Source organism: Schistocerca gregaria, chromosome 2 (assembly GCF_023897955.1).
Source record: "Schistocerca gregaria isolate iqSchGreg1 chromosome 2, iqSchGreg1.2, whole genome shotgun sequence".
Taxonomy (NCBI): domain Eukaryota; kingdom Metazoa; phylum Arthropoda; class Insecta; order Orthoptera; family Acrididae; genus Schistocerca; species Schistocerca gregaria.
In genome coordinates this window covers 770,352,775-770,368,371 of record NC_064921.1, presented here as the reverse complement: position 1 = coordinate 770,368,371, position 15,597 = coordinate 770,352,775, and the positions used below count along the sequence as shown (strand labels likewise).

The window sequence follows — 15,597 nt, the reverse complement described above, 5'->3', positions numbered from 1 at the left end:
AGTACCATTTATCAGGACAGAGTTTACCTACCAAGTTTTGGAAGCATTCCTGCATTACTAGAGTTCTCGCTGTCTCCGTGACCTGAAAGAGAATTGTACTGGAGCGCTGCAGGCCTCTTCTGCTCCAGGCCGCTGATGCTGCCAGAATCCGTCGTTCTCTGAAACGGTCGGTACTTACGCAGCTCGCTATGGACAGACGCCACAAAGCGTTACGTGCAATAGTACACGCACATGATTCTCGAATGCTGACGTCAGACTGCGGGAAGATTACTAATAAAATTAAAACAGTTCCTGTATAAGGAGACCTTTTCCGATGGAAGTGGACTGTGCCCAGCCTCGAACACGTATATATTCATAAGGGATACGACTGTCTATGCATGTACATGTGAACTCTGACACATTCCAATAAAGTACGTTACGACCGAAAAATAGCTCATCTATTCACAAACTTTTATTTATGTAATGTTCTTGTAGCCTTTAATAACATTTTATTACTCTTAAACGGACTTTTATAAGTCTTAGCACTTTACTTTTGTCTTTAAAGCAATAACACAGTGGCAGGAAAATTTCCATGTGCCCCTCGACGTTATTCTCGCCAGCAGCTGAAGATCGAAGCTACAATTTCGGTTACTCCTCTTCTCCTCATCCCAATAACAGATCAGAATACTCGGCATTGGAGAGCACCTCTTTATCGCAGTTGATGACGTCTGCTGTTACTCTACTATCGAGAAATTCAATTTGTTTATCTACAGTTCTTACAAGAAATAAATAATAAAACTGACACAATAATATTTTATGACACTCTCCCTTCTCATTTTCAACATACGGATGTATTATTGCGCCTTGTTCCTATGAATTTCATCCCCACCCAATTAAAACCTGCTATCCCCTTATCATCTGTATCTCCCACAGCCTCATCCCTGACACACAGGCTACGTACACATTCTGCTAATTATAGTGCTGGTAAGGTGTCAGGCAAACCCAACACCTTCCATGAAAACCCTGACATGATAAGCATATCCAGTAGTATGTCACATAACTCCGAATAAATCGTGACATTAAATTAACCAAAGTAATACGAGTAACGAGTGAGCAAATGGAATACCACAGACTAACACCAGAATGCCGAAATGCATGTCATACCTTCCCACCGTGAGACAGACGCAGTTCCGAGGGGAGAAACGAGAACAGAAACCGAGAGTAGAACCGTTTTAAGCTGGAAGGCCCTACTATAAAGGACGGACACCCTCGTGGCCAGCTAACCGCTAGGACCACCCCCAGCCCATGATAAAATCTAGATCCCTCCAGAAGAACAGTGTAGATCTGACGATAACACAAAAAGGGCCACCCCAACCGCAAGTTTTAGCGTGAGACTTTTTCGCGTCTCTGTTACGTTAGGACCACCCCCAGCCAATGTTAAAAGATAGAGCCCTCCAGAAGAACTGTATAGATCTTACGATAACACTAAAAGGACCACACCAGCTGCAAGTTTTAGCGTGAGACTTTTTCGCGTCTCTGTTACGTTGCAAACTTTAAAATCATTGCCCCACCACGAAAAGTATAACGTTTCTCATTGGATAGACAGAATTTTTGTAGGTTGAGCTTAAGGTTAACATTGAGACCCTAATTGGTCAGATGAAAACACAGCCAGATTTTTTTTTTAAACCAACTTCGGTAAACTGTAGTAAGGAGAAGTTAGGAGAGAGTTGCTTCCGAGACGGCGAGGTGAGCGGAGCTGTGCTGGCCGCCGCCACCTGACGAATACCGACAAGGTCATGATCGCAAGCGATGCCGTATAACAGCGCATAAAGCTTCACTCAGAACTGCAGACATCTCATCTGTTAAACCCCCTTTTTTGTGTAATACTAGTGTCGATCGTCAATTAAAGCTCATGGTGTTCACATTTGCCACTTGAAGTAAAAATCTGAAACGCGATGATTTTTCTGTTATATAGATATTGAGAAGCCACACTAGCCACTGTAATTTACGACAAGTTAGATAAGTAATTAAAGATAATTGAGGGTCACTGTAGACCATTTTCATAGTTTTCTCTTTTGTGAAACTTAATTGAAACCTAGATTATAGATGTGATATGGCATAGGTCATCCTTCGATACATTGTAGAACTTGGAAACCCATTCAGGGAATATTCGTTCACATTTTTGTTGAACGCAGTTGGTTTCTACCATCCTGTATTAAAACATTTCCTTTTATCAATAGTGCAATTTATAAACAATGTTTTGTGAGTAGAATAAAATTTCCAATGGTAAATTTAACTACTTTTTCGACGTTATTTTACCAGCTAACTAAAACTAGGAAAGCCTTGAACCCCTTCCACTAAATTTAATTAGTATTAAGATTCTTTTGCAGGGAGTGCAGTGGCTCTGAGCACTATGGGACTCAACTGCTGTGGTCATTAGTCCCCTAGAACTTAGAACTACTTAAACCTAACTAACCTAAGGGCATCACACACATCCATGCCCGAGGCGGGATTCGAACGGAGTGCAGTGGAGCTGACGCTGAAATCATTAAGTATTTGGTTATACCATCGCTAGTCTCAGTGAACTCTTCTGAACTGTCATGTCTGGTCTGACGTCTCCTTACCAGCAACAGGTCCCAGGTTCAAACTAGTCAATTCCCTAAAAAACACGCTCAGAGCGTAGTTGCGCGAAAGTGGTAGGGAGACACTATATAGAACAACAGACACCACGCAGAATGTTAGATGCTACATTAAATAGAAAAATCGTAATCGCTATTCCCAGTTCTGTGTGAAGGTTGCTGTTATGCATTCAAACTATTTTGTCCAAAAAGATCTCATATGTGTCCTGCTTAGCTATTGACACTTGTTCAGGTATTTACAGTCGACTTTAGGCACGGCAAATGACTAAGTCCCACGTCACTCATTCACGGGGTGTACAGTCTCGTCACGAATTTTGGCAGTCCTTTTACCCCATTACTGCCTATAATGGGCTACAGCAGCAACATATTGTCAAACCAGCCTGACGTAGTATAAGCAACATTAGAAGTTAATACGAATTAAACATTATCCACTGGAGGATATGATGTCGACAGCGGTCGCGAGGTATGTAGTGGTTTAACCATCAGCACTACAATAGATGCAGTTCGTAAGACGTTGTGCGAGACGTTCACAGCCAAAGACCCAGATAATCACTCGTTCGGTTGCGCCACGTTGCCAGTACGTCCTCGTTGTGGTAGATGCCAACTGCGTTTCAGTGGTAGCTTCTCTTGTTTGGATGAGTAAAACACTGGTGCGTATAATTTTTTGATTATAAGGAAATTATTATTGTAAGAGCTAACAATAAATGTGTCACAGAACTCACAAAATATCAAATAGAATACTGCGAAATTATTTTGGCGGGATTTGCTTTACAGGATGAGAAAATATTATCGCTCAGAGGAGTAAGTATTTTTGACCATTCAGACGTACAGTAAAATTTTATTTTGTACAAATATACTATTTCAAACATAAGAGAGAGTAACTAAACGATTAATTATTAAGTTTTTGGCATGAGTGAAACCGGTAATGATATACTTTTCTTTCATATTACCCATTGAAACGTAAGTGCCCGGCTCAACAGCATTACTTCTCCACTTTTACTCAGGAGCACTAGAACTATCAATTTCGAAAACAGTGTGGTCCAACTTAAGTTACGGAAGAGAAAGTTTTGTCTGCATTTAGAACATTATTTGCGGATGTTGCAGACAGAACGAGAAAGCAGATGCAGCAGAAACTATCATTAACATGATATCGAGTAATAGATGTTTAGTGATGAGCTCATAATTTTTGATCTCAGAGTAAAATTACAAACACGCTGGGAAAAATAACTTCAACTGTTCAGCGCTATGGGTCTGAATAAGAAATTCACACTTTGTCAGAAAATATTTATTAATATTTCATGGGACGGGTACAGTAATCCAAAAGAAATTATACGACCTTCCAATTGACAAGGAAAGCATAGAATATGGTTTTCCAACGAAAGTTACCTTTCGTTTCTCTCTAAGTTAGAATAAAAATAAAACTCAATAATTTGTAAGGTCTGCAGGTGTGAATTTTCAGGTGTCAGATGTTGGAATGCAGTCACAGAGTTTAGTTCGAGAAATGGTTTGATTATGTTCTGACCTGACACTGTTTTTAATTTGACAAAAGAATACTATCATTATCAAAAATTATTTTGAATTTGAAGGGAAGGTGCCTGTTACAGAGACATCGATAGTGTGATGCAGCTGTATCCTGACTAAAGTAGGAGCTCACCTTTGTTGCGAAGTATCAGAACTTCGGTCTTCATACCGCCAGAGGCGCAGATCAGTAACCCTAAGACCATGAGGTGCTGGACATTATTGGGAGTAATTGATTTTAAAAGTGTATAACGAATTGTCTTTCAAGCCACACAGAATAACTACGAGTCTAGGTTTCTAGAGTAGGATGGCTTATTCCGAATATGTGAGCACACAGGTATATTAATACGCTGCACCATCTCATATTGGGACACACTATCTCGTATTAGGATACCTTCAGTTAGCCACCCTATAAACGGGATTCGGACGCTTACGTTTACTGACCAGTTTGACAATTTTGTAAACTTTGCGAAGTCATCTGGTGATGATCCCGTTGCACGTATGCACGATGGGCATCATAAAATCAAGCACCAGAGAAATTGGTATAGGTATGTGCATTCAAATACAGAGATATGTAAACAGGCAGAAAACGGCGCTGCTGTCGGCAACGCCTTTATAGGACGGTAAGTGCCTGGCGCATTTATTAGATCGGTTAGTGCTGCTACAATGGCAGGTTATATAGATTTAAGTGAATTTGAACGTGGTGTTACAGCCGGCGCATGAGAGATGGGACATAGCATCTCCCAGATAGCGGTGAAGTGGGAGTTTTCTTGTACGGCCATACCCGAATGTACAATGAATATCTGGAATCCGGTAAAACATCAAATCTCCAACATCACTGCGGCCAGAAAAAGATCCTGCAAGAACGGCACTAACAACGACTGAAGATAATCGTTCAACGTGACAGAAGTGCAGCCCTTCCCCAAATTGCTACAGATTTCAGTACTGAGCCATTAACAAATGTCAGCGTGCCAACTATTCAACGAAACATCATCGATATGGTGTTTCGGAACCGAAGGCCCACTCCTGTACCCTTGATGACAATGCACGAGACAAAGCTTTATGCCTGCCATCGGCCCGTCAATATTGAAATTTGACTATTGATGACTGGAAACATGTTGCCTGGTCGGACGTGTCTCATTTCAAATTGTATCGAGCGGAGGGAGGTGTACCGATATGGAGACAACCCTATGAATTCATGGACCCAGCACGTCGGCATGGGACTGTTCAATCTGGTGGAGTCTCTATAAGGGTGTGGGGCGTGTGCAGTTGGAGTGATGAGGGACCCGTGAAACATCCAGGTAACACCTTGGCAGGTGACACGTACGTAAGCATCCTGTCTGATCACCTGCATCCATTCATGTCCATTGTTCAATTCGACGGACTTGGTCAATTCCAGAAGAACAATGCGACACTCCACACGTCCAGAATTTGACAGAGTTTCTCCAGGAATACTCTTCTGAGTTTTAACATTTCCGCTGGCCACCAAACTCCCTAGACATGAACATTATTGAACTTATCTGGGATGGCTTGCAACGTACTGTTCAGAATAGACTCCACTCCTCGTACTGTTACGGTTTTATGTATGGTTTCATGGACAGCCTTCCAGGGTTTATGGTGTCAGTTCCCTCCAGCACTGCTTCCGACATTAGTCGAGTCCATCCACGTCTTGTTGCGGCACTTCTGCGTTCTCGCAAGGATCCTACACGATATTAAGCAGTTGTAACAGTGTTTGGCTCTTTAGTGTAGTTCATTTGCGTGGTAGGCGAAACATCCCAAAACCGTGGTACATAATTCTTTCATTACCCCATCTCACGATAAAATGTAACCTCTCGTTGTTGGGAGCTCCAACGTCAGGCACGTAATGGGGCCCCTTAGAAACATGGTTGCCAAGGAGGGGAAGGAAGCCAGTGTGCACTCCGTGTGCATACAAGTCATTCCGGATGTGGAAAATCTGCTTCCGGATGCCATGAAGAGTACAGGGAGCAGCCAACTGCAGGTGATGGCTCATATCGGTACCAATGACGTATATCGCTTTCGATCAGCGGACATTCTCTCTGGTTTTGGGCGACTAGTGGAAATGGTAAAGACTGCCAGTCTTGTTTGCGAGGTTATGGCGGAGCTCACCATCTGCAGCATCGTCGATAGAACCGACTGTGGTCCTTTGATGCAGAGCCGAGTGGACTGTCTGAATAAGAGGCTCAGGCGGTTCTGCGGCCATGTAGGCTGCAGACTGCTTGACTTGCGCCAGCGGATGGAGTGTTTCAGTATTCCTCTTAATAGGTCAGGAGTTCACTATAGACAGGAAGCGGCTACACGGGAAGTGGGGGCTGTGTGAAAGGGACTGGGCGGTTTGTTAGGTTAGACGGCCTCAGCGAACCATAGAAAGGGCATCCGTTTAAAAAGGGCACGTAAAACGCAGCACGAGGGCTGTAGGGACAATCGGTATTGTAGTTGTAAAATGTCGTACCTGTGTTGGGAAAGAACCAGAACGCCAAGGACTAATAGAAAGCACTAACGATCTAGGAGTGTCCAAAAAGGATAGATTAAATACAAGTAGTTTGCCTTGTGTTGAAACTGAAGTAGACAGTATAGGAGAGGTTATACTTGACCTGAACAGTTAAAAAAAACTTGAGTCTCTTTTCTTATAGGTACCCCACTTATACAGTTATAGCCGGTGGTGACTTTAATCTACCCTCGATATGCTGGGAAAATTATAGTGTTAAAGCTGGCGGCAGGCATGAAACTTCATCCGAAATGGTACTGAATGCTTCCTCAGAAAATTATTTTGAACAGTCAGTTCAATAGCCCAATCCTTCCGATCTCATCATGAAAGCGTAAAGAAGTTAATACATTAATAAGTGATGGTATTGATCCGCCATGGTACACAAAACAGGTCAGATAGCTGTTGCAGAAGAAATTAAAAAAGAACTCAAAATCCCCAAGACTGGCTAAGTTTTGCAGAAGTTCGAAGTATAGCGCGTACTTCAATGCGAGATGCTTTCGATAAATTCCAATTTGTCTCGAAATCTGGCAGAAAATCCAAAGAGATTCACGTCATACATAAAGCACAACAGTGGCAAGAAGCAATCAATACCTTCAGTACGAGATGACAACGGCGAATTCCAATCAAGAACAATTGCCAAGATGAGAAACATAGAAATAGATATCCTCGTTGTGGCATAGCAGCTTAAATCAGTTAATGAAGGCAAGGATTCTGGTCCAGATTGTAGAAGAGTCAGGTTGCTCTCAGAACATTGACGTATAAGTATATTTGAATCATAATGGTCGACAAGCACTTCACTGATGTGATGGATATTGAGTATCATATGAGCTGAATGGGTGAGAGAGGAAGATCATTATAGTAAGCAGAGACAATGAAACTTCCTGACAGAGTGCAAAATTCTGGACCTTTGCCACACAGGTTTTGCACACAGCCGGCCGCGGTGGTCTAGCGGTTCTAGGCGCTCAGTCAGGAACCGCGCGACCACTACAGTCGCAGGTTCAAATCATGCCTCGGGCATGGATGTGTGTGATGCCCTTAGGTTAGTTAGGTTTAAGTAGTTCTAAGTTCTAGGGGACTAATGACCTGAGCTGTTAAGTCCCATAGTGCTCAGAGCCATTTGAACCGTTTGAACCTCCTACCAACTGTAATCCTGCCTTGCCCCAATCCCACTCCTCAGGGCTCTCTCTCCCTTCCTCTTCCCTTCCCCTGAGTAGTTTTTTCCTCCCTCCCCCGCCCCCTCCCTTTCCAGTGCACCACTTCTGTGTCTCTAAGCTTCCTCCTGACTTCCCTCTCCCTCTCCCACCCTGTCATGTACTGCCCCTTGGTGCGCTCCCTGACCATTTTTTGTTTTCATCCTAGCCACTCTGACCACCCTCCGCCGCTGCCCCTTCCTCGCCTCTCTTTTCCCCTCCTCTCAGGCCTCACCTACCGAGGTAGGTCCCTCCTGAAAGCTTTTATTCTTTGTCATGTGTGCTCCATCTACTACAGTGATTTTAAAGTGTCCTCATTCTGGAGTGCTTTAATGATGTGGCCAACTTTTAGCCTGTGTGTGTGACTATAGGGTAGTTTACATGCTACATTAATTGCCAACTATATTTTTTATCTTTATGTCGATTTTTTGAACTGTCCCACAGTGAATGTCTCCATGAAAATGGATATTTTAATCCCTACTGTTTTCCCTTTTTTATGTTTTTATGTCCCTCCTTTTGGTTCCTTTTATGTGTCCAGTTTTCATATTTTTATTAAGTGTATCACTTGGTTCAAGAGCGGTGGGTTATTCCACTGCCAGATTGCCGAAGTGGCCGTGCGGTTCTAGGCGCTACAGTCTGGAACCGCGTGACCGCTACGGTCGCAGGTTCGAATCCGGCATTGGGCATGGATGTGTGTGGTGTCCTTAGGTTAGTTAAGTTTAATTACTTCTACGTTCTAGGCGACTGATGACCTCAGAAGTTAAGTAGCATAGTGTTCAGAGCCATTTGAACCATTTGTTCGACTGCCAGCCCTCCTCTGCCTAGCTGGTGAATGAAATTACAAAAAAGAAATTGAAACTTGAGCCCAGTCTCTCAGCTCACTCTGAAGGTGGCTGAATGATATACAGCCGAAATATTAGAAGCATAAGCTAAACTTACTCAGCTGCACACTTGTAATTTAATGGAGTTGTAGTTTCATATGCTCAGCTACTGGTGGGGGCGAGGGGGTGTAACCCAGGAAAAGCAGTGCATAAACCGATTAGGTCGATGGTAAGTCGCTTGTGTCAAAAGCCGCTCTACTATCATCAGCAGGGTGTGCTGCAACGTTTTTGCATGGGCAGTGCTCTGAGAAGCAAGTAGCCCCTGGCTTCAACCTGACCTCGCCCTCCTTGCACATCAAAAATGTTAAAATGTGTATGAATTTCTAAGAGACCAATCTGCTGAGGTCGTCAGTCCCTAGACTTACACACTACTTAAAGTAACTTATGATAAGAACATCACACACCTCCATACCTTAGGGAGGACTCAAGCCTCCAATGGGAGTGGCCGTCCTCGCACATCACGTGATGCCTCTCTGTGCAGCACGCCAGCCTCCACAGAGGTAAGCACCGCTCATTGGCCCAACGACGAAGACCAGACGCCCCTCCCAGATGACGATGGCGCCGCCCCAGCCGACGTCAGCGATGTCTCTCCATTCCGGTGAGTTACGCCGGTACGCACGTCACTTTCCACATTCACAGTATGATAAAGGGACCGCAATCCATGTGTTACGATCAATAAGCAGATCTAGAGCTCAACCCATCCAACACCCAGGCAGTATAGGTTGGACACTCTTGGCCGATTAGCCCAAAATATCCTAAATGTGGTAAATATGAAATTCTCTCCTTCAACAAAGAGTCTAGGGGTAATAACAGATGAACATCTCAAGTGACCTGAGCACATGACTCCAATGAGCAAGAAAGTATTCTCTTCATGCCGTACAAAAACATGAAAGGTCTTCCTACTTGACCGAATTATTGATTACACTGCTGTTATTCTGCAAGGTTTTTCTGAGGAAGCTCATGGCACTTGTGACTAGCTACGAATGGGTGTGTTCGTTATATCTATGACGTTTGACTCTCTGATCACACTTCATCATCATATGCACATCTTTACTGGCTGTATGCAGACAAGCAAAGAGATTTCCATATGCTCTGTCTTCTGTACTGTCTTACCAACAAACACTGTTCCTCGTATCTGTCTTCAATCTCAACGAGCTTGTCTAAACTGCATGGTAGTAACACCTGTTTCAAACAGATCAAACTCGTTGCTGTCCCATTTCATCAGCCAGCCATCTTCTTGGAGTCCAGCTTACCACCAGGAACGTGAATTTGGAACAGCCTCCCGCATTACTAAATGAAGTAAACAACATCGCCACCATCAGAAGACAGATAACCACATATTTACTGAGGCAAAAATGAGATTACCATTGTCACTATACGCACTCGTTACCGTTTTACAGCCCTCTTTCCTACGTCAGGCCCAATGAAATGATCGTATGGCATTGTTGGCCGGGAGGCCCCATGCGGGGAAGTTCGGCCGCCGTATTGCAAGTCCTTATTAGTTGACGCCACTTCGGCGATTTGTGAGTCACTGATGATGAAATGATGATGGAGAACACAAAACACCCAGTCATCACGAGGCAGAGAAAATCCCTGAACCCACCGGGAATCGAACCCGGGACACCGTCCTCAGGAAACGAGAACGCTACTGCAGGACCACGAGCTGCTGACTCAGGTCCAATAATCTTAGTCGATGCAGACCACGTAAATTTCTTTTCCGCAGAACTCACTATATTATGAAAGTACAGAAAGAAATTCTTCTTATATCATTATTGTGTCCGCCCCTGGTAACTGAGTGGTCAGCGCGGCGGTAAGTCACGCCTAACGACTCGCGTTCGATTCCCGACTTGGTCCGAGATTTTCTCCGCTCAGGGACTGAGTGTTGTGTTGTCATCCTTTCATCTCCATCGACACGCAAGTCGCCGAAGTGGCGTCAACTCGAAAGACTCGCACCAGGCGAACGGTTTACCAAACAGGAGGATCTGGCCACACGAGATTTCCATTATTGTAATTAATGTCACAGTTATTGTCATTATTACTATGACAAAATCACTATTAGTGATTGTACAGAATGTGTAGAGGATTGAAATTTTGTGCTGTATGATAGATGTATATGAAATTCTCTTGTGGTAGGTACAGTTTGGAAATAATTCGTGGAGACATCAGTCACAGTGGAAGAAGAAGCCAGCTGTGCAGCACATATTGAAATCGAAATTAGCAGAATCTCAGAAGAGAATGGCACATAAAACAAATTAGAAATATGGATTTAGAAACAAAACACAGAAACATAAGAACTGAACACCACAAAAGCCCCAGTGAAAATCGAGATAAGTCCAAAATCTGACGAGGAGACCAGAGTAAAACAAAAGTAACCTGGACAACACTTGGAAAAGAAAGCAAAAAACTAGTTGGTAAAGAGAATAAAAAATCAAGGGTATAGAGTAGAACAATAACTGAGAAAGAATAACTAGCTTGGCCCTAATAACAATAATTATGTTCAAGGTGAAGAAATTGAAGAGTGAACAAATTGAAGACCTTCATCATTGATGGGCAATGGGCAGTTGAAGGTACGAACAAAATACCTTACATAAAGAAATCACAGGTCATGTGAGGCCGCAAACAATTGCTTTAAACGTAAATTGCATGCAGTCTTAATTAAAATAACAAACACTCAAAGATCACAATCACACAGCAGATATATTCTCTTACAAATACAGACCAATGAAAAGTAAACATATTATGTATTTTAGGTGACATGGTGGAATAGCAATTTTACTTGGAGGTTGAGGGAACTCTAAGACATCCACAGTTTTAGAAGATGGAAGATACTCAGTGGTATGGCTGCAGGATCTGTTGTACTGAATATTTTTACATTCGCTGGCGAGGAAATTAGAATAAACAGAAACAGTTCCTTCAGAGAACAGATTGTTAATTTGTGTGCCCAGCTACACTCGTTTGAGGACCACTGTATTTGTGTGATTCGAAACGAGGTCTAGAAGTCAAGCATTAATTTCGTGTACCTTTATCTTATTATACTAATACCTTATAAAACAGCCCACGACAGAAGTATCCTCCGTTGGGATTGCCCCCCCCCCCCCCCCCCATTTGGCGGAGAAGGGAAAGCCACCCAGATGTGTGTGGTAATGTGGTAATCAAATACCCAAGGCAGACCAAATACTAAGACAGGCCTAAACCCATTAATGTCTGTCCTGGCATCCCTTAGCTAGTGGTGAGAGTCCGTTCACCAAGTTCGTGATGATATGACAAATATGTCTTGGTCTCAAAAATGATGTCTTAAGTAACTGTGATTACCAACAGATATCACCATAACAACCTTCAATTTGAAACTAATGTGACAGATAAACAGGAAAGATATCCTCCGTCCTTGGCCCTAGTGAGTGTGCTGTACTTCTGGGAGACCTGGAATAACATCAGAGGGTGCAGAGTCGGAGATTCGCGAAGCATCTTCACAAAGTCTATAGTGACACATACAACGAAAATAATTTTTCGAACTTGGTAAAATTAAACAGCTTACGAAAGAACCAGAAAAATTTCACATCATATTCCTCACAAAACAAGTGACGAGTATCACAGACAAAAACCATTCAACATGGAAAACAATATGAAATACATAGCAAAACCCGCTGTTCGGAGGGGAGTACCGACAATATTGCAGTACACAAATCAGTGACAGGCAAAACATTACATTCCAGTTTAATATCAGACAAGATCTTCAGAACTGGCTTCAAATATGGAAACAGAAGTTGCACAGACATCAATGTACGTGTAATGACAAAATGTTCCAATAAATAGAAACCACAAGAATTCAAAGACTTTTTCAGACATAGAATAATCAACAAACAAAATAGCAGAAAGGTATTTTACAATTATATTAGGGGAAGTTACGCACAACAAGAAAAAGGTAAAGAGTAAAAGCAAATCTTAAGCCCATACACAGTGCACTAACACACAATCAAGAAAGGGGAACATCTCACACATTAGTGTCAAAATATTTATTTTCATATTACTACAACGGAATCAAGGTCCAAGACGATATCCCACAACCTGCAAAACGCTCTAAACTTGTATGGAGAATTCCGAATAGATTAAGTAACCATGACAAACAAAACTGCATGAGAAATTTTTAACTCTGGAACATGAAAGGATTTTTAGATTTTGATCATCACTAGCTATAAGTAAATACTGTGCCAGTAACAAGAAACAGCAATTAACACAGAACAAAACTATAATACCGGAAACAAAACAGCTGAAGGTAACCAAAAACAAAAACAAAAAATGTTGTAGTAATTAACGAAAATACAAGAGAAAGTTGAACAGACCTTGAGAAGATAGTTCAAAAGGTATTAAAGACAAAGTTTCAAGAAATGCAAATACAGTTGGTGGAACACTACTTGTGATTAGGCTACTGAATGATGAATACCACCATAGAAGTAGTGTAGTAAAAAAGGCATATCCAGATTTAGAGCTACTGAAACAATACCGCTTGAGAGATCTGTAATTCCTAAGCACGACATTTGCTTCAGGCTTTAATAATACTAAGACTGAATTCTGAACTACTGAAGCTGTCTCTGTTGATTTCACTACAAATCAGACAACAACGCTAACTTCTGAAACAAATTTGTTAGCGGGACACCCTTTTACTTGCAAACATTTCATAAATTCGTACTGTTCGATCTGCTGCACATGGAAAGTGTTGTTTCAATAAAACATTTAGTGACTCCTCGTGGAGAAACTCGATGAAAATTGCAGGAACAGGTCTCACCTGTTCCTGCACTACCTCAGAGAAGTAAATCCAAAAGAAAACAGTCAGCAATGAATCTAACATGCGACGACTTTATAGATATGTTAAGAAGGAAAAATCACTGAAGGAAAGAAGAATGGAAGTGCCTGTGCATAAAAAATATAACAGTTAAAAAAAATCATATCCTCAAACCCACAGGAAAAAGAACATCAGAGAAGCGTCAGTTTGAAGACACAGCTACAGAAGAAGATGATGATGGAATTTCCTTACTCAATATTTCCTCAGATGATTTAAATTTTGAGGAAATCGAATGTGTAGAGTGCCTTGAACTTAATCAAGAAACGTCGTCTACCTCTCGTTGGATTCAATGTGTGGGATGGCTTCATGAGTCAGCCATCCTCTATGGGCACATGCGTTACTTGTGTGGATGATTTAGAAATAAACTTTAAATACAAAAATCAAATTGAATGTCATTTTCAGTGTCTTTTCAAATTTTCCATCTGTTCCTCCCTTCTGCAGCATTTTGCCCGGCATTTAATATATTTTTTTTTAAATTTACAAGACATTGTACATCATAAAAATGTTCCTTTGCTGTCACGTTTTTTGTAATACGATGATTTCTGTAACAATGTACAATGTTAAAGCACCAAAGTTGCCTAAATTAATCGCAATGTAAGTGTTTAATATCGATTAAAATTAATTTGAAGAGTTGTGTGGAGTCTGTCCTGCCTGTATCTTACCACCGGAGGACCTGCAACACTCATGTTGTACTACCAAAATGTAAGTCTTATCTATTTGAGTCATTGCAGCGCGTTTGTTACCTTTCTCAGTTTGTACATGATCAGCACGTGGTCTGTAGTGTCTTCGAGAAAACAAAGATTGGCTTAGAGCAGCATTTAGAACAGAAATCGAGACAAGTTCATGAAGCATGTATTTACACTGTGTGCCTTCAGACAAATTATAGCTAGAGGAATTGAGGTAGACAGTGTGTGTGTGTGTGTGTGTGTGTGTGTGTGTGTGGGTGTGTGTGTGTGTGGGTGTGTGTGTGTGTAAGAGTGAGTGGGTGGGTGGGTGGGTGTGTGGGTCGGTGTCTGTAGTAAAGAGTGAGATTTATCTGTTTTGTGCAGGAGCCTTTCAGGACATGAGAAATGCATGAAGTTGATCGAAGCAGCCAAGCAAGGGCGAGTGGAAGAGCTAAGGGCTCTGCTGGAGGCAGGGGCAGACATAGACGGAAAGGACATCTACGGGAGGACTGCACTGCACACTGCGGCATGGAACAGGCACGTCGAAGCGGTGAGAACTCTTCTCTATGCTGGAGCAGACGTGAGCGCCAGGGACAACGAGGAGTACGCGCCTCTGCACATGGCTGCTTTAGGCGGCAGCGCGGCTGTGGTGCGGCTGCTGGCGGAGTTCTCTGCCGATCCCAACGCCAGGGATGTGTGGGGGTGGACGCCACTGCACTTGGCGGCACGCGAAGGCCAGCCAGAGGCGGCGCAAGCGCTGCTCGACACAGGAGCCGACAGCGGGGCCAGGGAACACACCGGGCTGACCCCACTGGACATCGCCAGGTCCAGGAACCAACAGGAGGTCGCAGAAGTACTAACACGAGATTAGCAGTCTAACAAAAGTTTGTGGAACCAAAAGGCATCCGACACAGGAGTTTTTGCTACTTTTAAAATAAAGAATACAAAAAAGTTAACCCTCTACTCATTCTTTGTACCCATACTGTGCCCATATTTATGTAGTACTTGTAACTAGTGGTGTGACGTCATAAGCGCGTGATTGGGTCTGAGATAGCTCTCTAAGTTTTTATATAATTTTGAGGTTTCGGACACGTATTTTAACGGTTTTTGTGATAATATTTACTATATAAGTGGCTTATTAGTGGTTTCTTCATTCACCTCTGCCTTTCTTGTGTTGTGACCTGATATTTGTGAGTGTTTCCTATCGAGCAACTAAACCTCTTACCTGTGTTTATAGTCCGCAATGACCAGTTGCAGCTGTAACGGCGCATCTAAAGCTAAGTACTAATTAATTGTTTGCGCATAGTGGTTTATCTAGGAACTTTAGTAGTCTTCAACCGGTGTTCCTGGTGTTTTCTGGTGAAATAATTCCAGAAGAG

At 42.5% G+C, this 15,597-nt stretch overlaps 1 protein-coding gene across 7 annotated transcripts in view; it reads left to right on the top strand.

Annotated features, from left to right (window-relative positions):
* The window catches only part of LOC126334999 (ankyrin repeat domain-containing protein 2-like), a 72,334-nt gene extending 57,160 nt beyond the window's left edge, over positions 1-15,174 (top strand). For 5 of the 7 annotated variants that reach the window (XM_049997822.1, XM_049997819.1, XM_049997817.1 and 2 more), the window contains exons 4-5: positions 9,195-9,311; positions 14,603-15,174. In XM_049997822.1, coding sequence (XP_049853779.1) covers positions 9,195-9,311; positions 14,603-15,089 — 604 coding nt within the window. In that variant the 3' untranslated portion in view covers positions 15,090-15,174. The remainder of the gene's footprint in view (positions 1-9,194; positions 9,312-14,602) is intronic. The other 2 variants (XM_049997823.1, XM_049997824.1) reach the window with 1 other exon arrangement.
* The last annotated feature ends 423 nt before the right edge of the window (positions 15,175-15,597 follow it).